Source organism: Nelumbo lutea, chromosome 2 (assembly GCF_056320005.1).
Source record: "Nelumbo lutea isolate HS-2025 chromosome 2, American lotus-T2T, whole genome shotgun sequence".
Taxonomy (NCBI): domain Eukaryota; kingdom Viridiplantae; phylum Streptophyta; class Magnoliopsida; order Proteales; family Nelumbonaceae; genus Nelumbo; species Nelumbo lutea.
The window spans coordinates 65,714,403-65,739,473 of NC_142685.1; the positions used below are offsets into that span (position 1 = coordinate 65,714,403).

The window sequence follows — 25,071 nt, forward strand, 5'->3', positions numbered from 1 at the left end:
ATTAATAAATATATAAATAAATATTTTATTTATTTAAATATATAAATTATTTATATAATTTAATTATTATATATAAATTATACAAAACATTTAAATATTTTATATATTATATATAAAATTTAAATAGCTGGATTCAATTATTTATCGAATAGAACTAGGTCATATCTGAATTCGAATTCAATTCAAATATGTCAAATTTCAAATTTGAAATTCGATTTTTGAATACGGACAGCCCTACCCCCGCCTACCCTATGTTTCAAAAAGCCCTAGTGTCAAGTCAAACACTCAAATGTGCTTTTCTAAAAATAAACACTTATTCAAAAAGTGATTTTTAAAAAGTCCGTTTAGAAACAAAAGGCACTTCCAAACACAACCTTCAAAGTTGCAACGGAATTTGCTGTCGGGATCAAGTTGATTCCAATCTGACGTGTTAAAAGTAATCACTGATTCAATGGACTCTCCACTGAATTAAAATCCACACTTCAAATGAGGGGACTCGTGGTCGTGGAGCTCAATCGCCGAGGATCACAAGGTAAGTCCATTCGCTTCACCATAGATCTTAGCAGTAGCTGATCTTCTGGGAGTTAGACTGGGACGTGGACTTTCTGGTGGGCGCCTGGACGGTGACAGAGCGGGTTTTCATTTTTTGAGCAACGCTCCCCTTCCTCTCTCCCTTCTCTGTCTTTCGACTGAGGTCTGAAGGGTTTAGTATGTGATTTGATCCGTCGTAGACGGAAATATAGAAAAAACAGAGTCCCGAAGCTCTGCAACAATGGCGATTCTCTATGCAGTGGTGGCGCGAGGGACCGTCGTTCTTGCTGAATTCAGTGCCGTCTCTGGAAACACTGGTGCCGTTGCACGAAGGATCTTGGAGAAGTTACCCTCAGAAGACGATTCCAGGCTCTGTTTCTCTCAGGATCGGTACATATTTCACATACTGAGGTCCGATGGTCTCACCTTTCTCTGCATGGCGAACGACACCTTCGGAAGTGGGTATTCACTTTCTTACATTAAAAAGTTTGTGTTTTTGTTACTAATTTTTGATTACTTGATAATCTTCTTTATTTAATTGTGTATTATTGACGACGAATTCCATATGCGGATGAGTTTTTGGGCATAGTTCATGAGTAATCCATTCTAAATTGTAAAATCGGATTGATTATATTATCGGGGATTTAGGATTTTAATGCATAGTTCCATTGTTTTGAACCCGTTATCTCTTCAGTTGATTTAATTCTTAGAACTGCTTTTTCTTTCGATAAAGAAACTTAATTTTAGGGTACTGGTTAAAATTTTGAAATATTTGGACTGGAGATTATCTTCTTTTTCTTCTGTTATACTTGGTTATACGGGTGGTACGGAAGGTCGTGGCCCGTGGGAGGTGTCTACTTTGAGGTTGGCCAATTTGGTATCTCATAATCCCTTGTTTGTTTGGTTGGCTCTCTCGTTAATGAATGTTTTCTCAAAATTTTATTCTTTTGGGGTCTTGCCATTTTGTGATTAATAAAGTTTTGTACTCCGTTTTTTTTGGTGTGTATTTTGGATAAGTTTGTGCCCCAAGTTTTTCGAATCAGTAACTGATCAAAGTTTTATTAATCTTGGAGATGAGACAGAAGGTACAAAACAAGCCTAGCCCAAGTACCTCTCTCCATGGGCATAAGCAAAAGATTTATGATTCGTGCTCATGCCCAAAAAGTTAACTTTGGGTGGTAGCTTCCCAATGCAACAAAAAGACAAGCTTTATGATCATAGTTGTCAAGGCGCCTAGGCGACAAGGCACTCTTGAAGGCTTGCCTCGCCTAATTGCCAAGCAGTTTTCTATAGCGTGTTATAAAAAGCTTTTATATTCTTAACTTTTTAGGTTATTATTATAAAATAGACATTTTAAAACTAAAATATTTATTTTGTGTGTTTTATATACTAATTTCTTTTTATTATTTTCTTATTTGTTAGGGTTTAATCAACACAAACATTGCTGGATGCTGTATTGAACCCTCATAGACTTCAAAATCTGAACCAATAAGTAAGGAAGAACATAAAATGTTGTCCAATCAACACATTTTCTTCTTTTTCTTTACTAATCTGTATTTTTTGAATTTTCTTTTCTTTCTTCTTTTTCTTCTCATGAATATGTTGATTTTCTATACTTCAACATGAAGTTTATACTTTTCTTATGAAAATTATGGATATTTATTAAGGAAATATGATTATGGAACCTAGGGAACTACCCTAGGATACATGTTTTTACCTAAAAAAAATCCATCGCCTAGGCGACTAGGCAACAAGGTGCCCCCCTGTTGCCTAGCCTCGCCTTGGCTCCTTGAAAACTATGTTTATGATTCAATTCATATCTGCACACTCCACTCCATTCTAAGGTATCACTCAAAGGCTGGCTGATATTGAATCTATCTGAGCAAGATGCAGACTTTCAAATGCTAGGTCTCAAGCGTCTTTTTGACCTACATCTTCATATTTATAAGAACCTCTAGATTGTACCTTTTCTGATGTTTTATGTCCTCTATATTCTCTGTGGAAATGGCGTATGTGCAGTTCATCATGAGTTTATTTTTGTAATGGAAATTTCAAGGTTACAGTATTTTTTTGAGGGAAACCAAGATAAGAATCATAATGAATAAAATTCTGTTAATTTCAAGCTAAATAGAGTAGATGAGACACTAAACAAATAGGGAGGACATGAAAGAAATAGAAAAACATCAGAGCAAAATAGCCCTTCTTGTTGCTAAAGCTATGCAGTCGACCTCCATACTTGTTGAAGGAGATTCCAAGAACGTGATTGGCCACCAATTCAGGCAATAGCCCTTGGAAACTTGGTCGTTTTCTTCTTGAAATAGCGAGCTCACCTCCTTCACTCCTTTCTAGGTTGCTGCTTCAGATGGATCCCTAGAGAGCTTAGTCAAAGATCTGAGTTTTTAGATAAATCAGGTTCTGAGATGACTTTTCTGTATAATGCTGATAGTTTTCCAGATGTCTGAAAGAGCTTTTTGTTTTTTGTTGTAAGGACCTGTGCTTCTTTTACATCCTCTCATCTCATGTATATCTTTTTTTTTTCTACCCTTTCTCAACAGAAAAAAAGAGTAAAATAAATAATGAAAATACTGAAACATTGGGAGAGGATCAGTTTCGTAAAATTGAGTGGCTATTGAGAAGTTGGGGTGGAGTGCTACAGCACTTTGTTGGGGTTAGACCATTAGAGAGGATCCGCTTAGGAATCATTGGGACAAGTTATTCTTTGGCCCCCTGTAATGTTTTGAATCTTTGTTTTCTGATGTATGGAGATAACATACTTATATGCATATGCTCCTGTGAAGATGGCGATGATACTTTGCCTTAAGTGGCTGTACATTTTGTGAGAGTTTTTCTCATCCTTCTTATATGAATACGTATGAACTCTTACTTACAAAAGAACTGAAATATAAAATAGGAAGAAAAAATAAACTTGTTTTTATTATTGGTTACTGAAACTTTATTGCTTAAAAACAGAACTGTACAAGGGTAATGTACAAGAAGTACATAAGTTTATATACAAAATTTGGCAGCAACCCGTTCCTGGTGGGTTAGAAAATAAACTTGATTTCTTCTTGTACTGGCATTCAGTTTTATAAAATTTAAACCACAATACTGTAAATATACCAAAAGTTGATAAAAAATACTGTAAATTGATCAAAAGTTTCAGTCAAAATTTGTATTTGCAGCCACATCTCTTTTGGTGAAGGTCTAACCTTCAAAGTTGGTAATGGAGACAGAATCAGATTCTGGAAGGACTCTTGGTGCCAGGAGAATCCGCTGAGTCCTTTCCTCTTTTGTTTCAATGTGCTGCAAATCAAGATGCCTTGGTTGCTGATTTGTACTCCATTTCGGAGAACGGTGTAACTTGGGCTCCTCAGTTTAGAAGGAATTTGTATGACTGGGAAATGGAAGAGGTATTGGGACTGCTGGCTACATTACAAGATCAATTTATTGACATCAGTTTGGAGGATGAATGGAACTGGAAGTGGAGTAAAGATGGGTTCTTTTTGGTTAAGTCTATGGCTCTCAAGGTCAACAGTTCAGGTGCCGTGAATTTTCCAGATAAGCAGGTTTGGAATCCAATTAGCCCTTCTAAAGTCAATTTCCTAATATGGGTTCCTCAACAAATGTCTTTCTAAAGTCAATCTTGTAAGAAGAGGAGTTCAGTTGACAGACATCTCTTGTGGTCTGTGTGGTCAGCAGCCTGAAACTACAGAACATCTGTGTTTACACTGCCCTGTAACTGCCCAGGTGTGGCTTCACTTCCTTAGTGCTGTGGGTGTTATGCTGAATTCTGTCAAAGATATCTTATGCTGCTGGAAGATCAGGGGTTTGAAGAAAAAAGGAAAACTGGTGTGGAAGGCCATCCCCACCTCTATGCTTTGGGCTATTTGTTATGAAAGAAATAGCAGAATTTTCTGCAACAAAAAGAAAATTCCTAATGAGAATGTGCAGGGTGCTGTCAGCAAGCTGGTGTCTTGGGTTGCTGTTAATCCAGCATTCAATCATGTAAATTTAGTCCAGGAACTCAGGACTCAGTCCCTTTGGCGGCTGTAACTTTTGTTATTTTTAGCCATTCCCATAGTGGACCGACTTCTTCTGTAACTTTTCTTCAATATTCAATAAAATTACCTTACCTTTCAAAAAAAAAAAACTTCGCCATCTATACTATAGATAAGGTTAATTTTGTTCAGATTGCAAGGTTTCTATTTTGCTTGTTAGAATTGAGTGGTGTAGGCTTCAATTTTGATTCTTAATCAATAAAGGTGATACTTTTAAATAGACCAACATTCTGCCCATAAAAAAATATAGACGAACATGGCCTCTCGTATGATTGACAACCTACTTGGAAGCTTGTATGTATCCTTCAAGCTTCAAGAAAAGTTTTACCATGTCCTCTAATTTCTAGACTTATAAGTTTCTATATGTTCTTGTATATGTTTCTTTCATGCTGAACTGAGATAGGCCGTTTGTTTTATGTCAGCCATGCTCCCTCTGTTCTCTATAATGTGTTTTTATTTCTTCCTGTGCTATTTAATTTGTTATAACTTTTTAAATTTATTTTCATTTAGTCATTCTTACTCTATACGTACTGGGACCAACTTAGGACAAAATTATTCCTTTCATTTCTTTTTTCATTATTCCTCATGGATTTACACCTCTTACATTTCTGATGTTCTTTGTTATTTATTTATTTATTTCTTGTGACTTCATTTTACCTTTCATGTTTTAATTCAGGAAGAATTCCGTTTTCCTACTTGGAGGATATCCACATGAGGTTCATGAAAAATTATGGCAGGGTGGCTCAGATTGCACCTGCTTATGCAATGAATGATGAATTTTCAAGGGTCTTACATCAACAGATGGAATTCTTCTCCAGTAATCCCAGTGCAGATACTCTTAACCGTGTGAGAGGAGAAGTTGGTGAGGCAAGTATCTTTTGTCTTGCTGGATTATCATTTTCTCATTTTTTTTTTTATTTTATGATCTAAATTTTGTTGTATCACCTAACATGATAAAAATTCGAAAATTTTATGAAGAATACTATTTGTTATTATATAAAAAGTCATCATGGTTCTTTTCCATAATACTCTAGTGGTTAATTATTGAATCAATGTTTTAAAACATGGATGTGAGTCATGAGGTGTAAACCAGAACAGAAGAGTTGTAAGCCTCTTGAACACATATCCTTTAATTAGTAAATAATTAAAGTTATAAAATAGAAAATATAGAAACCTTCCAAAAAATCGAATTCAGAGGATATTAGAAAAAATTATATTTGCAATTTCTAATAATAAAACACCATAATATAATGCTTCTTCTTGCTTAGATGCAAACAGAAACCCTTAAGAGAAAGAAACCTCCTGTTTTCTTTTTCTAAAATGAGGCAGTATTTGTTGTTTTGAGGGTTTCCTCCTTTATTTCATATTAATATTTAAAGGGGTGCAAGATAAGATGGTACTTCCCCTTCAGTTTATAATGTTCTATCATAAAATGTTGACTTAAAAGATAACTATAAGACCACTGTCCTATCAAGTTAGGTTTAGAAACCTTTCCAAGAGGCCCCACCCCTTTCAGATTTGAAAACATGTGGCTCACAACCCAGATTTTGTACGGAAAGTGGAAGGTTGGTGGAGGGAGGATTTAAGGGGGTGAAGTGGAAAGGAGTGGGATTTCATAAGAAACTAAAAAGATTGAGAGAGAAAATTAAGGAATGAAACAAGGATCATTTTGGGAGAATTGAGGAACAAAAGGTCATTTTGATGTCCAAGATAGAGGAGTTAGATGAGAAGGAAGCCCAAGGAATCTTGGTAGAGGAGGAAAGAGAATTGAGGTTTAGGATTAAGAAAGGTTTGGAAGAAGTTTTATTAAGGGAAGAAATTAGTTGGAGACAAAAGTCAAGGTGCAACTGGTTGAAAGAAGGTGATGGTAACACAAAATTCTTTCATACTTTGGCAAATGGGAGGAGGAAAAATTTTGTGGCTAGATTGGAGGTAGATGGTCAAGAGATAACAAATCAAGATGAAATTGCCAGGATATTCGTGGACCACTTCAAAGCAATATTTAGGAGGCCCTTGGATGATAGATTACGGTTGTAATATTTTGAGTGGCCCCAAGTAGAGACTGAAGTAGCACAGTGGATGGAGAGAGACTTTGTGGAAGAGGAATAAGGAAGGCAACTTTCTCAATGAATAGATCGAAAGCCCCGGGGCCAGATGGATTTACTATGGCTTTCTATCAAGACTGTTGGGACATTGTAAAAGATGATCTTTGTGAGGTCTTCAATGAATTTGCAGAGAGGTTTACTGTGAGCCGAGGGGTAAGTGCAACCTTTCTTGCCCTTATTCCAAAGAGGACTGATACTTTCCATCCAAAGGACTTTAGACCCATTAGCCTTGTAACAAGCATCTATAAGATTTTGGCTAAGGTTCTATCTTTGAGATTAAAAGTAGTACTTTCAGCCATAATAATCAAAATCAAGGGGCCTTTATCCAAGGGAGACAAATAACTGATCAAACTCTTATTGCTAATGAATGTGTGGAGGATATGAAAAGATCGAGGAAGAAAGGTTTCCTATGCAAATTGGATATGGAGAAAGCCTATGATTTGGTAGACTGGAATTTTCCTAGATGATGTAATGAAGAATTGTGGGTTTGGGGAGAGATGGTGCAGTTGGAATTTTGGTTGCATTAATTCATGTCACTACTCTCTTTTGATTAATGGGGTTGTGAGAGACTTCTTTCTAGCTTGTCAGGGTCTAAGGCAAGGTGATCCTCTTTCACCTTTTTTTGTTCACCCTAGTAGCTGATGTATTTAGTAGAATGATTTAAAAGGCTGATAAGGAGAATGTTGTTGAGTTGGGCCTAGTTGTTTTTTATTCTTATTTTAAGCTATTTAGTTAGGAAGTTGTTGGGCTTTAGGCCCATTAGCTTATGTTTTTGTGACTGTTCAGCTACATTAGTAGCCGCCCTACTAAGGGCATCCTTGTAATATCTCATCCTTTAAGTTAAGTATAAATATAATGAGGGGTTGGCGGCTAGGGTTAATTCAAGAATCCTGGCTGACTTCCTACTCTTTTCTCCCTCTCTTTTCTTCTCTACTACTGAAATCTTTATCTTCCTTCCCTTTTCCTTCCACAAGAAATTCAACTAAATCTACAATCAGTGATTTCTACTTGGTATCAGAGCAGGCCGAAGGTTCCTTGAGTTGTTTCCTCATGCGGCCCTAGATTGGCCGATTGCATGGTGATTTAAGAGGCTGATCGAAGTTCTCAGGTTTTTGGATTTTTTGGTGGATCTGTGTGCCCTATAGCTGGTCTAGGGTTTCTCATCAAAATCAGGAAAAGTTAGAGAAAGGGGAAGAGTCTTGCTTCTGTTGGACTCTTCAATTTTGACCTAGGAAGTGGCACCCTAATTTTTTAGGGTTCCTTAGAGTTTTCTGTAAGGGCGGTTCAAGTTTTGCCTGATTTGGAGGTTTCTAGAGAGAGCGGCTGCCTCTTCTCTCTCTTCTCTCGTCCCACAGAAAAGGAATCTTTTGTGGGAAGACAGTCTAGGACACCAGAAAAGGTGTTGTTGGTTCTAGAAGTGTTTTGTTTGATCTTGTTACATATTTCAGTTATTTTCTTTACATTTTTTGAGAAGCATGGAGGGTCATGGAGTTGAAAATAAGCCCGGGAGTGAAATGGGACCAGTGGGTGGAGGTGCTTGAGACCTTTTTGGGACTGAGACCATTACTACAGTTAGGTTGGATGGTGCAAATTACTTAGAATGGTCACAATCTGCAAAGATGGCCATTGGTGCTCATGGAAAATTAGGGTATATCACTAGTGAGGAAGTGAAACCCGAAACTAGCAACTTCCGGTGGGTACAGGAGAATTATATGGTGATGACTTGGTTGTGTAATTCCATGTTGCCCCATATAGGTAAAAATTTTTTATGGGCAAATACAGCTAAGGAAATATGGGATGGGGTTGCAGAAACCTATTTACAGAGAGAGAATGTTGCTAGGGCTTATCAGTTGAGAAATCAGATTGTTTCTACAAGGCAGGGAGATAAACCTGTTGCAGCCTATTTTTCAACCCTTAAAACCCTGTGGCAGGAAATTGACCATTTAGAGACATTTGCTTGGGAAACCACTAAGGATGCAACTACCTATTAGAAACATCTAGAGAAGTATAGGGTGTTTGAATTTCTTGCTGGCCTTAATCCTGAGTATGATATTGCAAGACGACATCTTCTTTCCAGGGACGGTGTTATCCTCTCCCAGGCATATGCCTTTGTGTCAGGGGAGGAGAGCAGGAGAGATGTGATGATGAAAAATCCTGTTTCTGATCAGTCTGCCATGGTGAGTATTGTGAAACCTAAACAAAGTGGAGATCGGGGTGGCAGTGAAGTCAAGAAGGAAGATAAAAGAGATTTGATCTGTGACTACTGTAAGAAGCCTAAACACACAAGAAATACTTGCTGGAAGCTTCACCCACATCTTGTGCCGGCTAGACTGAAAAATAAGAAGGGAAATGCACACATGGTAGTTACTGGTGACATTTCGGCCCCTTCTATTATATCTGTTTTGGAATCTGTTGCAGTTGCTACAGTAAGGGCCGAACTTGAGAGGTATGGGCAACTTTCGAACCAGCGGGATACAACCAGTTCCAGTTCAGTAGCAAGCGGACAACAAGGTACAGGTGGCACTGGTGGAGTCCACTATACTGCCTTTGTTCACACGTCACTGCAAATTATGTTTCTACTTCAGGTAAGGAGGGATCTCCTTGAATTATAGATTCTGGAGCCTCACAGCACATGACCCATAGTTCTACTATTTTTTCTTCTTACCAGCTCTGTTCTGGTAGAGATAGGGTCTCTACAACTGATGGATCCCATCTTCCTATTGCTGGGAAGGGATCTGTCAAGATCAGTGATTCTATTTCTCTACCCTCAGTCCTTCATGTTTCTAGATTGAGCACTAATTTGTTATCTGTTAGTAGTTTGATTAAGAACCTGAACTGCTCAGTAATTTTTTCTCCTAGTCATTGTATTTTGCAGGATCTAGATTCAAAGAGGACGATTGGGAGTGTTCGTGAAGTGAATGGGATCTACCTCCTGGATGTTCTTCCTCCTCATCAGAGTCATTATGTCAGTAGGAATAGTGAGTCAGGGTCTGTGGGTCAAATTATGCTTTGGCATAATTGTTTGGGCCATTTACCTTTTTCTTCTTCGAGTCTTTTGTTTCCAGAACTTTTTGAGTCTGTTAGTTTGTCAAGTCTGGAGTATGAAGGTTGCCAACTTGGAAAGCATTGTAGACATTCATTTAAGCCTAGTAATAAAAGGTGTTCTTCTTTTGATGTTATTCATTCGGATGTGTGGGGACCTTATCATGTTCCTTTTATGGAAGGCTATCGATATTTTCTCTTATTTGTGGATGATTTCTCACGATACTCTTGGATTTATTTGATGAGATCCCGCGATGAAGTACCATCCTTGGTGAGGCAATTTCGTCAGATGGTGCTAACACAGTTTGGAACAAGAATAAAGGTGTTCAGATCAGACAATGCCAGGGAATATTTTGGAAAACACCTTGCTTCATATCTGTTAGAATATGGTGTTGTCCATCAGAGCAGTTGTCCGTACAGTCCACAGTAGAATGGTGTTGCAGAAAGGAAGAACAAACACATTGTTGAGATCGCAAGAAGCATGATGAGCACATCTACAGTTCCAGTTCGGTTTTGGGGTGACGGAATTCTCACAGCAGTATATCTGATTAACAGGGTGCCCTCTCGTATACTTGGATTCAACACCCCATTCAGTCTCCTTTTTCTTGAGGGGGAGATGTTTCATATTCCTCTCAAGGTGTTTGGGTGTGTCTGCTTTGCACATGTCCTTGGTCCTCACCGCTCAAAGCTTGATCCCAAGGCAAAGAAGCGTGTCTTCCTTGGATATGCAGAACATCAAAAAGGATACTGCTGCTATGATCCAGTCTCTGGGAGCCTTTTTGTTACCATGGATGTCACATTTTTTTAATCCACATACTTCTTTTCAAAGAATCCTTCTCAGGGGGGAGTGTTTTGGGGAAGTGAGTCAGCATCCTATTCCTCTCTCAGTTCCAGTCCCTGTGTCTACTCCTGTGCTTGACCATCCTATGTCACCTACCTTACCACCTCCTTTGCGTCCTGCTTCTCAGCATTACTTACGATAGAGACTTCACAATGAGGTTGATTCCACTGCAGCAAAACTCACATAATGTTTTGGGGAAGTGAGTCAGCAGTCTATTCCTCTCCCAGTTCCAGTCCCTGTGTCTACTCCTGTTCTTGACCATCCTGTGTCTACTCCTGTGCTTGACCATCCTGTGTCACCTACCTTACCACCTCCTTTGCGTCCTGTTTCTTAGCATTACTTACGACAGAGATTTCACAAGGAGGTTGGTTCCATTGCAGCAGAACTCACATCACTTCCTGTCGATTCCATGGAGACTCTTGATTTGATTGACATGGATTCAAGTATTCCTCTTGGTCCCGCTACTGTTTCAGTTCCCATCGATTCTACTAACTCTGTTACAGATAACCTTGATCTTCCTATTGCTCTCAGAAAAGGGAAGAGAAAGTGTACTGCTCATTGTGTTTCACAGTACTTATCCTACAGTGGACTGTCTCCTTCCTATCATGTTTTTCTTTCCTCCCTTGACTCAGTGTCTATACCCAAGGGTGTTAATGAAGCTCTCTCCAAACTTGAGTGGAAGACAACTATGCAGGAAGAGATGGTAGCTTTGATTAAGAATCAGACATGGGACATTGTGGATCTACCAGAAGGCAAGGAGATAGTTGGATGTAGATGGGTTTACACGATAAAATATAAGGTAGATGGAAGTATAGAAAGGTACAAGGCAAGACTTGCTGCAAAATGGTACACACAGACCTATGGTGTTGATTACTTAGAGACCTTTGCACTGGTTGCAAAGATGACCTCTGTTTGGATACTTCTTTCTCTTGTTGCCTCATACTCTTGGCCCTTGTTTCAACTTGATGTGAAGAATGCTTTCCTAAATGGGGATTTGCAAGAGGAAGTGTATATGAATCTTCCTGCTGGCTTTTACAGTGATACTGAAAAGGGAAAGGTATGCAAGCTTAAGAAGTCACTTTATGGATTGTAACAATCTCCCAGAGCATGGTTTGACAGATTCAGAAAGGCCTTGCTTTTGGATACACTCAGACTCAATCTGATCATACTTTGTTTGTGAAGCGAAGGGAATCTTTGGTGTCAGTCCTAATTGTTTATGTGGATGAAATTGTTGTCACGGGGAATGACCTAAGTGAGATTGATTGTCTGAAAAGGAATCTACATAAAGAATTTGAAATTAAGGATCTTGGAGAACTGAGATACTTCCTAGGCATTGAAGTTGCAAGATTAAAACATGGAATTTTTATCTCTCAAAGGAAGTATGTCTTGGATCTTCTTCAAGAGACAGGGAAGCTTGGAACGAAGGCAATCAGTACCCCTATTGATCAGAACTATAGAATCAATGCATCAAAAGGTGAACCAGTAAAGGACATTGGGAGATATCAGAGACTTGTGGGTTGGCTGCTATACTTGTGTATGACAAGACCAGACATTTCCAATGCAGTAAGGGTGGTAAGTCAATACATGCATGCTCCACGAGTCCAGCATTGGGAGGTAGTTGACATGATTCTTGCTTATCTGAAGGGACACTCGGGCAGAGGCATATTGTTTACTAATCATGGACAGTTGAAACTAGAGGCTTATACAAATGCAGATTGGGCAGGATGTCTTGACGACAGGAGATCAACTTTAGGAGTGTGCACCCTTGTTTGGGGTAACCTTGTCTTGTGGAAGAGTAAGAAACAAATAGTGGTTGCAAGATCAAATGCTGAAGCTGGATATAAGGCCATGGCACATGGAGTTTCAGAACTTCTCTGGATACAGGCAGAAGAACCTATGATGTTATACTGTGATAACCAGGCAGCAATTAACATTGCCCATAACCCAGTCTAGCATGACTGAGCTAAGCACATTGAAGCGGATAGACATTTTATTAGAGAAAGAGTAACTTTTGGAGACATTTGTCTTCCATACATTGCTTATGATCTGTAGTTCGCGGATGTTCTCACAAAAGGTGTTGCAAAGAACAAGCTAGAGCATGATCTACGCAAGTTGGGAATGTGTGACATTTACTCCCAACTTGAGGGGGAGTGTTGAGTTGGGCCTAGTTTTTTATTCTTATTTTAAGCTATTTAGTTAGGAAGTTGTTGGGCTTTAGGCCCATTAATTTATGTTTTTAAGTTGTGACTGTTCAACTACATTAGTAGCCACCCTACTAAGGGCATCCTTGTAATATCTCATCCTTTAAGTTAAGTATAAATATAATGAGGGGTTGGCGGCTAGGGTTAATTCAAGAATCCTGGTTGACTTCCTACTCTTTTCTTCTCTACTACTGAAATCTTTATCTTCCTCCCCTTTTCCTTTCACAAGAAATTCAACTAAATCTACAATCAGTGATTTCTACTAATGTAATAAAAGGGTGGAAGATTGGAAGGGGTTTGGTCTCAGTGATACATTTGCAATTTGCAGATGAGATCATAATTTTTTGTGAAGGGGGTGAGCAAGGTGTGGTGAGGAAATTTGAGTTGGCTTCTAATCTAAAAATTAATCTTGAAAAGAGTTATGTAGCGGGAATCAACTTGGAGGAAGGGGAACTAAACTCTGTTGCCTACACCTTAGATTGTCCCATAGTTAGCTGGCCCTTGACCTACCTTGGCCTCCCTTTAGGAGCAAACCCTAGTGAAAGCAGGTTTTGGAATCCAATTATTGAGAGGTGTGCAAAAAAGTTGGCAGCTTGGAAGAGGACTTATGTGTCTTTAGGAGGAAGAACTACTTTGATTAAATCCACTCTTGCCAATCTACCAATTTATTTTCTATCAATATTTAGGATTCCCCACAAGGAGGCTAAAAAAATTGAGAAGGTAATGAGAGATTTCCTATGGGAGCCGGGTGATGGAAAGAAAGATCATTTGATTAAATAAGAGGTTGTGTGTAGAAGTCTACAAGAGGGTGGCTTAGGCATTGGAAATATAGATAAAAAGAACTTGGCTCTATTAGGAAAATGGATTTGGAGATGGTCGGAGGAAAGAGATAGTTTGTGGCATAAAATAATAGCAAGCATACATGGGAGGTTGGGAAATAGTTGGGATGTAGGAGTATCTAACAGGGCCACATTGGCCTCTCCGTGGAAAGCCATTCATCGCACTTTGCCTTTTCAACTTCGGCTTGTTAGGTATGATGTTTTGCTCTAGGGCTTCTATCAAATTTTGGGAGGATACTTGGGTTGGCTATAGTCCACTGAAGGATCTCTTTCCTACCTTATATTTGGTATCCCTGTATAAAAATGAATGTTTGTCTAAATTTATTGTTCCTCCCTTACTTCCTGTGGGCCCCAGCTGGGACTTTGGCTTTCGGAGAGGTTGAAGAGACAGTGAAGTTTCAGCTTGTTCAGACCTTTTACAAATACTTCAAAATGTCAGTTTAGACCTTGATAAACTTGATAAGCATATTTGGTTCCCTCATCCTAAGGGTTTGTTCTCTTGTGCCTCTTTGTTTGTGCATCTCTTTAGACTCTCCGTCCTTTCCCCTTAAAGAATTCTAGTGTAGATCCATTTCTTACAAAGTAAGAGCTTTTTGTTGGGAAGTAATGCATGGGAAGATTAATACTCTGGATATGTTACAAAAGAAAAAGCCTAATTCTTGTCTCTCTCCTAATTGCCTAATTGGTGCATACTGTGTAAATCCAATAATGAGAGTTGCTATCACCTACTGATCTCTTATATCCTTTATTGTAGAGATTTGGATTTGGTTTTTCTCCTTGTTTAGGTGCAGGTGGACTTCACAATCGGAGGTCAATATGCTATTTAACCCTTTTTTGTTTTTGTGGCCCAAAAACGGGGAAGAATAATGTGGAGATGTGTTAGAGCAGCTGTGGCGTGGATTATATGGGAAGAAAGGAATGCTAGTATTTTCTCAGGTAAAGAGAAGTAAAGAAGCTGTTAGGGATTGTGCAATGGTCAAGGTGGTCCATTGGGTGAGGACTTGGAGTTGTTCTCCCAATTCTCCGTTGATGATGTTTAGAGGAATTGGGAAGTAATTGCAAAAAGCTCTTCAAGAAAGGAATGTGTGGAGATGCAATGGTCACCTCCAATGGAAGGCTTCGTTAAACTGAATTTTGACAGGAGCAGCCAAGGAAATCCAGGCCCCTCGGGTATAGGAGGGGTATTAAGAGATTAAGAAGGTAAACTTATAGCCTTGTTTTCAAGTCCCATGGGCTTGGGTGACTCTCTCCAAGCAAAGTTGCTGGCAACATTACAAGGGGTGCAAATTGCCAATGAGTTACAGTTAGCAAATTTGGTGATAGAAGGGGATTCGAAATTGGTGGTGGGCTGGCTAAAGGACCCGGACTCTATAACCTGCTGCTACAGAAATGAAATGAAAAGGTTTAAGTGGCTTACTAGGAATATGAATCTCAGGATACAATGGATGAGGAGATCTACAAATGGGTTGAGTCTCCTTCTATTTTGCTTGGTTGTCTTAATCAGGTTTGTTTGGATCCCTCCAAGCTAGATAAGAGAGTTTGGACTTCTAGACCCATTGGAACCTTCTCTTGTGCTTCTTTCTTCAAGTCCATCTCTCAACTTTCTTCTCACCAACCCTTTCCGTCTAAAGAAATTTGGTGCAGGCCAGTCCCCCCCAAAATTATGGCTTTTTGTTGGGAAGTATTCCATGGGAAAGTAAACACTTTAGACAACCTATAAAAGAGAAGACCTTTTCTCTGTATTTCTCCTAATTGGTGTATCCTCTGTAGAGCTCACGGTGAGGATTGTTACCATCTACTAGTATTGTGTCCCTTTTCTACAGACCTTTGGGCTTGGCTACTTTCGTTGTTTGGGGGTAGTTGGAGTCTACCAGCAGAAGTTCACATGCTCTTCAACCATTCTACCTTTTATTGGCCTACAAAAATAGGGAGAATTATGTGGAGATGTGCTCGTGCTACTTTGACTTGGACTCTTTGGGAAGAAAGAAATCTCAGAATTTTTCAAGACAAGGAAAGGAACAGCCAAGATTTGAAAGACTGTGTGTTAAACAGGGCAATACATTGGTTGAAGACCTTGGAAATCTTCCATCAATTCTCCTTTAATGACCTTTGGAGAAATTGGTCAGCAGTAGCAAGGTGCTCATCTTTAAAGGACAAATCAATTACAAGCTGGTCTCCTCCACCCGAAGGCTCAATAAAGTTGAACTTTGATGGAAGTAGCATGGGTAATCCAAGATTATCCAGAGTGGGGGGTGCTTTGAGAAATGAGAAGGGAGAGATTTTGTTGCTCTACTTAGGTCCCTTGGGAATTGGGAACTCCATCAGGGTAGAACTCTTAGCTGCTGTACAAGGGGTGCAATTTGCAAACCAGCTGGGGGTACAACACCTAATAATCGAGGGGGATTCCAAAGTGGTGGTGGGTTGGTTAAAAAATTCTGAAGAGGCTATGTGGCGATACAAGAATGAAATGAAGAAATTTAGTTGGTTGACAAGGAATATGTTGGTCACTGTACAGTGGGTGGGGAGATCAGCAAATACTTTGTCAGATGTGTTAGCTAAGCAAGGGGTAAATAGGGAAGAATTATTTTGGGCTTAGTTGTGATTATTGTTTTTCTTTCCTAGTTTACTTGTAAGACTCAAGGAGGGGCTGTAGCTCGTGCCTCTCGTTGGGATGATGTATGAACTCACTCTAAAGTTGCTTCTGAATCAATAAACTTATTATTATTCATAAAAAAAAGCCTGTCCCGGGCCATGATCACCCCTACTCCACATTATCCTTCCCCTCTTTTTTTTTTGGGCCAAGTAAACATAGAAGGATCAAACAACAAATTAGCCTCCACTGGTAAGGACCACTTGTACCCAAACAAAGTAAAAAACCAATTTCATATATCTGCAACAAAAGAACAGGAAATCAATAAATGAGAGCAACTTTCATTATCAGATCTGCACAAGACACACCAGTTAGGAGAGACATAAATTGGGTTTCCTCTTCTGTAGCATTTCCAAGGTATTAATTTTTCCATGAATTACTTCCCAACAAAAAACTCTTATTTTAGGGGGAATGGGTTTGCACCAGAACTCTTTCAAGGGGAACAAAGGAGAGGGGGAATAATTACAAAGAGACTTGAAGGAGGCACATGAAAACAGACCCTTAGGTTGAGGGGCCCAAATACGCTTGTCTGAGTTATTAGGATCAAGGCATACATTTTGAACTAATTGAAGCAACTCCGTACAAGCCCTAAACTCGTCATCCCTTAAACCCTCTATGAAAACCGAAGTGCCGGTTATGGTCCACTGGGAGAATTGGGGGAGCAATAAATTTCGCAATGCATTCATTTTCGTACAAGGAAGCTGAGTATAAAGATGGGAAGAGATCCTTCAACGGGTAAGACCTGATCCATATATCCTCCTAGAATTTAATAGTATCCCCTAAACAAGCGTCATACCTGACAAACTAGAGGAAAACGGGCAGAATATGATGAATTGCCTTCCATGAAGATGCTAACATAGCCCTGTTAGAGACACCTGCAGCCCAGCCATTCCCCAACCTTCCATGTATGCTGGCTGTTACTTTATGCCAGAGTCTCCTGTTCCCGTAGCCACCTCCATAACCATTTTCCTAGCAATGCTAATTAACCAAGTGATCTTTTTCACCTTTTCCTGATTCCCACAAAAAGTCACTCGTTATTTTCTCTATCTTATTTATCTCCTTTTTAGGATCCTAAAGACTGACAAGTAGTAGATTAGCAAGTTAGCAAGTGTGGACTTAATCAAAGTAACCCTACCCCCAATAGAGATGTAGTTTCTTTTCCAAGTTAGTTTCTTGGCGCCTCTCAAAGATTGGAACCCATAATCTAGTCTCTCTAGGCTTTGCACCTAGGTGAAGTCCTAAGTAAGTCAGAGGCCAACTTGAGATGGAGCATTCTAGGACATTTGCAACAACTGTAAGATCTCCTTCCTCCATGTTAATTCCCCCAATATGGCTCTTCTCAAGATTAATTTTAAGGTTAGAGACAAGTCCAAAATTCCTCACCAAGTCCTTTAGATTTCTCGCCAAAAGTTAATCTCCCCCTTCACAGAAGATTATAATATCATCTGCAAATTGTAAGTGAGTAACCGGTACTCTATCCCTACCAACCTTCCAACCATTAAATCTATTCTCCCTTTTAGCCTTATAGATCATTCTACTCAAAACATCCGCAACTAGGGTGAAGAGAAAGGGTGATAGGAGGCCTCCCTGCCTCAAACCTCTACAAGCTGGAAAGAAGTCTCTCATAATCCCATTGACCAGAGTTGAATAATGACAAGTCTTAATGCATCCAAAGATCCAATTACACCATCTCTCCCCGAAACCACAAAATTCCATTACCTCAATTAAAAACGCCCAATCTACCAGATCATAAGCTTTCTCAAGGTCCAACTTACATACAAAGCCTTTTTTCCTAGATCTTTTCATTTCTTCCACACATTCATTGCCAATGAGGATTTGATCAGCTATTTTTCTCCCTTTTACAAAAGCCCCTTGTTGGCTGATTAAGGCAAGAAGAATTGTTTTTAACTTTGTGGAGAGGACCTTAGCAATAATCTTATACAACCTGGTCACTAAGCTGATCGGTCTGGAATCCTTTGGGTGGCAAGCATCGGGCTTTTTTGGGACTAGAGCTAAAAAGGTCACATTTATTCCTGGGCTAATGAAACCCTTCTCTGCAAATTCAATGAACAACTCAACTAGATCTTGTTTCACAATTTCCCAGCAATCTTGATTGAAGGCCATAGTGAAACCGTCTGGCCTAGGGGCTTTAGATCTATTCATTGAAAATACTGTCTTTTTTTATCTCTTCTTCTTCAAAATTTCTTTCCAATCAACAAGCTTCTTCATCTTCTAGGCAAGTCCAATCAAGATATTGAGACTAGACCACTTTTAAACAAATTAATTGAGAGATATTTGCATTCAAGTGCTGGAATGTTCTAGAACAAAATGTCAGAACATTCCAGAGTAAGGATTAAAGGCATTATTAATTAGGAGTTAACATTCCAGAATAATTAAGGGTACAATGGGAAAAAATTAAAATAAGAAAGTTCTGGAAAATGGGTGAACCAATTGGCTATAAATAGGGGCCCCACACCCAGATTTAGAGGCTTTTTAACCCATTTCTCACCCGATACCCGGTTTTTCTCCCTCCTCTCATCTTTCCCGTTTGTTTTTTGTTTTCCTTCTCCTGCAACCACCAACCTTACCACCACAGCCATTCTCTTCTAGACTTCTGGAGTTAGACCATCTATGCCAAATCCATCCTCTAACAATAACATTCTAAGTGAAATGTGCATACTGTATAAACTGCATCTGAACTTAAAACTCACAATCAATTGAACAAAATCAGTAAAGAGTAAAAAGAAAACCAATCCTAATAGATAGGTCCTCTGTCTCCATAAAGGCCCCTTGAGGCAAGCCCAAACAAGTCCATACAAGGGGCTGCCTTTGACCTAAACTTTTGCCCCATATATATAACGGCAGTGGTTTTGGGATTTTTGTTTCTGTTCATTCTATTTGATGATTAAGTATCGAATATTAGTTGTATTGTTGTTACTTCTTTTGTAGAAAATTTACCATTTGAGATCCTTTTTTGTAAGAATTGTTATTTTTTTTGAAAAAGGTAAGGTATAGATTTAATAAAAAAACTAAAAAGTGCAAACAAGATGTATACAGGGCCATCAGATTCAATTACAAACTCCCAGCAATCCAAAACACCTCCAAAGAAAGGCCGAAGCCCGAACCTTCCCAAACCCAAGGCTTGGGCCCAAGCATAACAAAGCCTTCAAAAAAGAACAAGACAAACAGCACTAAGACACAAGCAAGACACCAAAAACAGCTAACTAAATTCCATAAGAAACTAAGCTAAATGTAGCAGTTAAACTGCTACGTTTTTACCTCGGTCCCCTCTACCCCAGCCATGGATACTCCGCGCACATCTGCTGTTAGGCTGAACCATCACTTCCCTCTAAAAATCAGCCAATTTCTTTGATCTTCTACAACCTGGAAGATAGTCCAGGCTATCAGAAGAAAAGTCTGACTCATCACAACTCTTTGAAGCTTGACTAGTAATTGCCAGTTACCACCTTACAGTCCTTTTTCACCCTTGCCCAAGATTCCCTGTCCAGGATTTCCTTGGATCTGAGGACTCTTGAGCTTCTCTGTTTTCAAAAGATACTCCCACATATTTCCAAAAACTGATACATGAATAAATACAAATGAAGCTTTAGTGAACAGTTTCAAGGAGATTTTAGGATGCAAAGTGTAGAAGTTTCCAGTCTCTTATTTGGGGATTCCTCTTGGTGGAAATCCAAGAAACTAGAAACCAAAGATTTTGGGATTCAATAGTAGAGAAGTTTGAAACAAGGCTGGCTACTTGGAAGAAAAAACATCTTTCTAAAGGAGGAAATCTGACTTTAATTAAGGCTTCTCTTGCTAGTCTACCAGTTTACTATCTCTCGATGTTTTGAATCCCCCAGCTAAAGTCGAAAACAGAATTGAGAAACTCCAACCTGATTTTTTTTGTGGGAAGGGAGTTGAGAGAAAAAAAGCATTTAGTTAGTTGGCATCAAGCGTGCAAGCCTAAGGAAGTTGGGGTCTTGGCTTAGGGCATGCTAAGGAAAGAAACTTGTCTCTACTTATCAAAAAAAAAAAAAGGGAACTTGGCTTTTTGGCCCCTTAGTTTTCTCTTATAGTCTTACCTGGGCAAGTAAGTTTACCTGATCAAAATTTGCCCAAGTAAGGTCGGCGCCAGTGTTCTTGTGCGTTTTCACTTACTCAGGTAAAGAGAGAGGTGGGAGGGGATTAGCAATTTAGCATTATTTGTGGCTTATCCACCCTCCAGGAGGGTATCAGTTACTCGGGTAACCGATGCTCTTCGGAAAATTCGCTTACCGTGTGACCCAGTATAGCAGCATAAGAACATGGGGATCGGGGTCAATTACCTGATTGACCAACTTACCCCCTGTTAGATACCAGCAAACAAACGGGGCCTTCTCGGAAAGTGGTTGTGGAGATACCCTTGTCAAGCTGATGCTTTTTGGATTTCTGTCATTAGCAGCAATTGAACCGGGTGAAGGCTACAAATCCATGTAAAGGTATCTCTTCTACCCATAACTCCTTTGTCATTAACAGCAATTTAACCTCTCTCTTTCCCAAGAAGCTACTGTTGCCTTGTGCATCCAAGTTTCCTCTCTTTGAATTAACTGGAACTTCGACTTTAGAAGACTCTTAAGAAAGCTGAGATAGCTGAAAATGCAGACCTTCTTCACTCTTTAAAAGAGGTCTACATCTTCCCAGAAATTCCTGACCAACATATTTGGAAGCTTTGCCAGTCACCCTGCTCCTGCTGGCAGGTTCTCAACCAACTCCTTTTTCAATGCTCGGGTGCTTGGAGATCCTACTACAAGCTTCCTGTACAAGAAGATTTAGTGTTCCTTTATTACGCCAGCATTTCTTTGTGTGGGAGGCCTTTTTGAAGAAAATAAACATGTGTAACTTGCTTCAGAAGAACAAAGGCAGACTGTGTATCTCACCTCATGTTTGCATCCTTTGTCTTGGTTATGGTGAGACTGCTGAACAACTTCTCCATTGCCCAGTAACGAGGGTTTGGGTTCGCTTACTTTAACCTTATTGGGTACAGTTGGGTGATTCCTGAATATATTGAAGATTTCCTTCGGCAGTGGCATGGCAACCCCCTCCATCAAAGATTTTTATTAAAAATAAAGAAAAATGAGATCCTTCTTCCTCTTCGTCCTCTTCCCCTTTCTTGTCCGTCCCCCCCCCTCTGAACTACACCTCACGCCTCCGCATTTTAAAACATTGGATGGAAGTGTCCTAGGCAATCCTGGAGCTGCAGCAATTGATGGTGTCTTTAGGAAGAGGGATGGAATCATTTGGCGGGTTTTCAGCTGTCCAATTAGGCTTTCTAATTCAACAAAAGCAGAGATCTTGGCTGCACTTGCAGGCAAGGGATTTGTCTTCTTTTACCATTGTAGGTGATTCTGTTAATACTATTAAGTGGTTAGGGGAGAAGGATGGTGGCCCCTGGAGGTTGTCTCATTACCTATAAGGGGGCCCTCATCTGGGCTCGATATTGAAGCCTTGAACTCATCACAACCCAAACCTGGAATATCCAATGAACCTCCTAACTTCTTTGCCCACTTCTCCTCAAGATTCGGCACCAAATTTGAACATGAAATTTGGTTAGGCACCCCAATGTCTCTGTTCAAAATCAGAGTCAACCGTCACCAATGGTAGCCCTTCCCCCGATGAAGCCATCAGAGCAATCAGCAGAGTTGCCGGTCGCTGTACTCCCCTCTGAGTAGGAGGTTCTCAATCATCCTTGGCTGCTGAGATACCTGGGCTCCCATCGTTTCTCATCTTTCTTCTTCAGTTTCTGCAGTGGTTCTGCCTGTCCTAGAGTGGGAAGCCTTGCCTTTTCAGACCCCCTGCCATCCCAGAGGCAGCCCTCTCTGCTTGCCCAGTGACATTGGGCATGGGTGCTGTTGCACAAGCCACCTGAGTGGGCCTCTCCTCCCCAGATTGATGTTGGTAAGAAGCTTGTTGCAGTTGAGAGTTCCTTGAGGAGGCATCATGATCTTCAACAGCAATCTACAAAACAAACCTGGTTCCATTATCAATCAGCTCACATACAAGATTCATTTTAATTCCAAGAGTTGTTGGCTGGATCCACTCCTATAAAACCCCCCCCTAAAGGCTTCAGGTATTTGAAAGATCTCTGTTTTTGTTACAAACAGCAATAAAAGGTAATTCAGAAGCTGATAAACTATTACAACGGTGTAAAAAACATACAAATTTATGAAAAAACAAAAAAAAAATTAAAATTTTAAAAAAGGTGCACACCTGGGCTAAGGTGCAAGGCACACCAGGTATGCATTCCTTTTGGGTTCAGGTGAGTCATTAATTTTTAGATACTTTAATTCGACATCATTTGTTTTATTAGTTCTTTTGTTTGTTCCCTAGATATCAACTCTTAGGCTGTGTTTGGTTGCAGTGCAAATTTATTTGCTACAAATGCATGGGAGTGCAAATGAAAAAAATGTAAATTCTCATTTAATTTTGTTTTGGGTTTTACTTTATTCTGCTCCATGTCTTAATTTACTTCATTTGTACTGCAATCAAACAAAATAAACTAAATTTGAAACAAAAATAGGTCAGAATTTACACTCAGATCATTTGCACTGCATAATTTTGCAGCAGTGCAAATTTAGTTACATTGCAACCAAACGCAGCCTTAACTTCTTTAACTTGGAATTCCTAATCCCTAAAACGCTAGGCTTGTCTTTAACCAAATCACTGATTTTTATGTCCCCAAGTCCTAAATTTCCAAGTTTTTATGATGTCTTGTCTTGTCCCCAAGACCAAACGCTAGGCTTGTCTTGCTGAAGGAACCTTGTGTTCTTATGATGTCTTACATCAGGGTTTGTATCTTTGCCTCCCAATAATTAATATAATGGTAAGTGACTTTTGGGATCATATTTTATAGCTCCATGGCTTCAGATGTGGGATGAGATTGCTTGTGTATTTTGGGTGCCATATAGGATGTTAGGTACAGTATGGCTGTGTATTGTACTTTTTCTGTATTAGTGTTGCCTTGATATTTCCTTGTGTTTTTTTTTCACACTGATGACAACTAAATATTGATATTCAGATACGCAGTATCATGGTGGAAAATATTGAGAAGATACTCGAAAGAGGTGACAAGATTGAACTTCTTGTTGACAAGACTGCAACAATGCAAGACAGTTCTTTTCACTTCAAAAAGCAATCTAGGCGTCTTCACCGGGCTCTTTGGATGAAAAATGCCAAGCTCTTGTGAGTACCCATAAATCTTGCTGTGTTAATTAATATGCTCAAGATGGGTAAGTGTAGGATTCGTGAGGCATTCCCAATGCATTGTTAACAAGGAGAGGCATGAGGCTTTACTCTGGAACCTGGTTATGGGCCAGGAGGCTTTGGGCTCAACTTTACACAGTCTCAGGCTTGGGCTTTGGGTTGGACCCATTATAATTTGGCAAAAGCCAAGCCTGATCTCGGCCCATGAACAGATCATGGACCACACATAAAAGAGTCTGACCTGCTTAATCAGCAAGGTCATGGATGTGTATGACTGAACCATCTTTTTCTAACTACTTGTTGAAGAGCTGAAGGGGTTTATTTGATGGTTTGGATTGTTGGGTTAGCCTCTTTTTTGGGTTATAGCCAAATCAAGATGCTGTGCACTAATTGAATGATCTAGGCATCCTAATTGACCTGAGTCACCTGACCCAATAAGTTCATGGATGATGGAACTGAAGTATGGAAATTTCATGCTTCCCTCAAAATTATCAACTCCCATATATATACGACTTCCAATTAGCTATCCTTGACCATCCACACCCTTTAAGACCTTAATTACTGGCTTATGATGGATCGTCAACAAAGTGTATTAAACATCATACTAATCTAAATCATATGGAATAAATGGCTTCTAGTCACAGCAACAGTACTTGTGCTTTTGCAGTTCCAAGCAGGAAATAAATTTACTTTTTTTCCCATCAATTGCAGGGCCATGTTGACATGCTTGATAGTTGTGTTGCTGTACATTATCATAGCTGCTTGTTGTGGAGGCATCACTCTTCCTTCATGCCGGTCTTGATGCAATCTTGTTGCTCTGTGAAGTTCTCTGAGCTCTGCAATAGCCACATTTCAGAATGTTACCACCACTGTATGTTCAAAAGGATGCTCCACCTGCCTGAGGAGTTGGATTTTCTTTGTTTGCGAATTGTGACATCTGTTGTGTCTGCGGAGGCCCCACAAATGATCCTTCTGATCATATTTTTTTCCGATAAGCAATGGTCGTTCTGATCATCTCTATGCAGAAACTCTGAACAATATCTTGGGCGAGTATTGATTACTTTCTTGTGGGTGATCCGTATTCTGCAAATGCCGGGATTTTCTGTATATTATTTTATTATTTTATTGTTATGTTTGATTGACAATTTACAACTTAACATGCGTCCTTCATATGTTTCCACTTCCCAGTTCTAGTAAAGTAGTAATTAAGCTTCCAAGTTGTTTGTTAATAAGAGTGGTGTTTAAGAAAAAAAAAAAAAGAGTCGTGTTTATTGTCTCATGTTTCTGAACAGTGCATTTAGGAGCATTCATTCACATCAATGAACACCTGAGAAATCACCCAGAATGCCGGTCTCACTTCTCACTTGACCCACTGAACGTTAACAGCATGATGAATCCCTTGGGTTGTACACTAGAACTGGGAAAAATAAAATTCTGAACCAGAAAGCCCCAACTACTTACTTCCTCTTTTCTCAGTACAATGCCTGCAGCAAATAGTTCTTTTGCAGTAAGAAAAGTGGGATAATAAAAAATCTAATATAAACTTCACCGTCACTTCTCACTTC

General features: G+C 39.5%; 1 protein-coding gene across 1 annotated transcript; it reads left to right on the top strand.

Moving 5' to 3' along the window:
- The first annotated feature begins 386 nt into the window (after positions 1–386).
- LOC148871270 (vesicle-associated membrane protein 714) lies at positions 387–24,851 on the top strand. Its single transcript, XM_088967352.1, has 4 exons — positions 387–989; positions 5,266–5,456; positions 23,322–23,485; positions 24,218–24,851. Exons 1-4 carry the CDS (start codon positions 773–775, stop codon positions 24,306–24,308), a joined length of 663 nt encoding a protein of 220 aa, XP_088823478.1. The 5' UTR covers positions 387–772; the 3' UTR covers positions 24,309–24,851.
- Positions 24,852–25,071: the final 220 nt, after the last annotated feature.

Excerpts from the sequence above, each read along its gene's own strand:
- LOC148871270 (XM_088967352.1), top strand. The coding sequence starts at position 773 with ATGGCGATTCTCTATGCAGTGGTGGCGCGAGGGACCGTCGTTCTTGCT. Across the intron at positions 990-5,265 it reads GGCGAACGACACCTTCGGAA|GAAGAATTCCGTTTTCCTAC; the intron begins GTGGGTATTCAC and ends GTTTTAATTCAG. Across the intron at positions 5,457-23,321 it reads TGAGAGGAGAAGTTGGTGAG|ATACGCAGTATCATGGTGGA; the intron begins GCAAGTATCTTT and ends ATTGATATTCAG.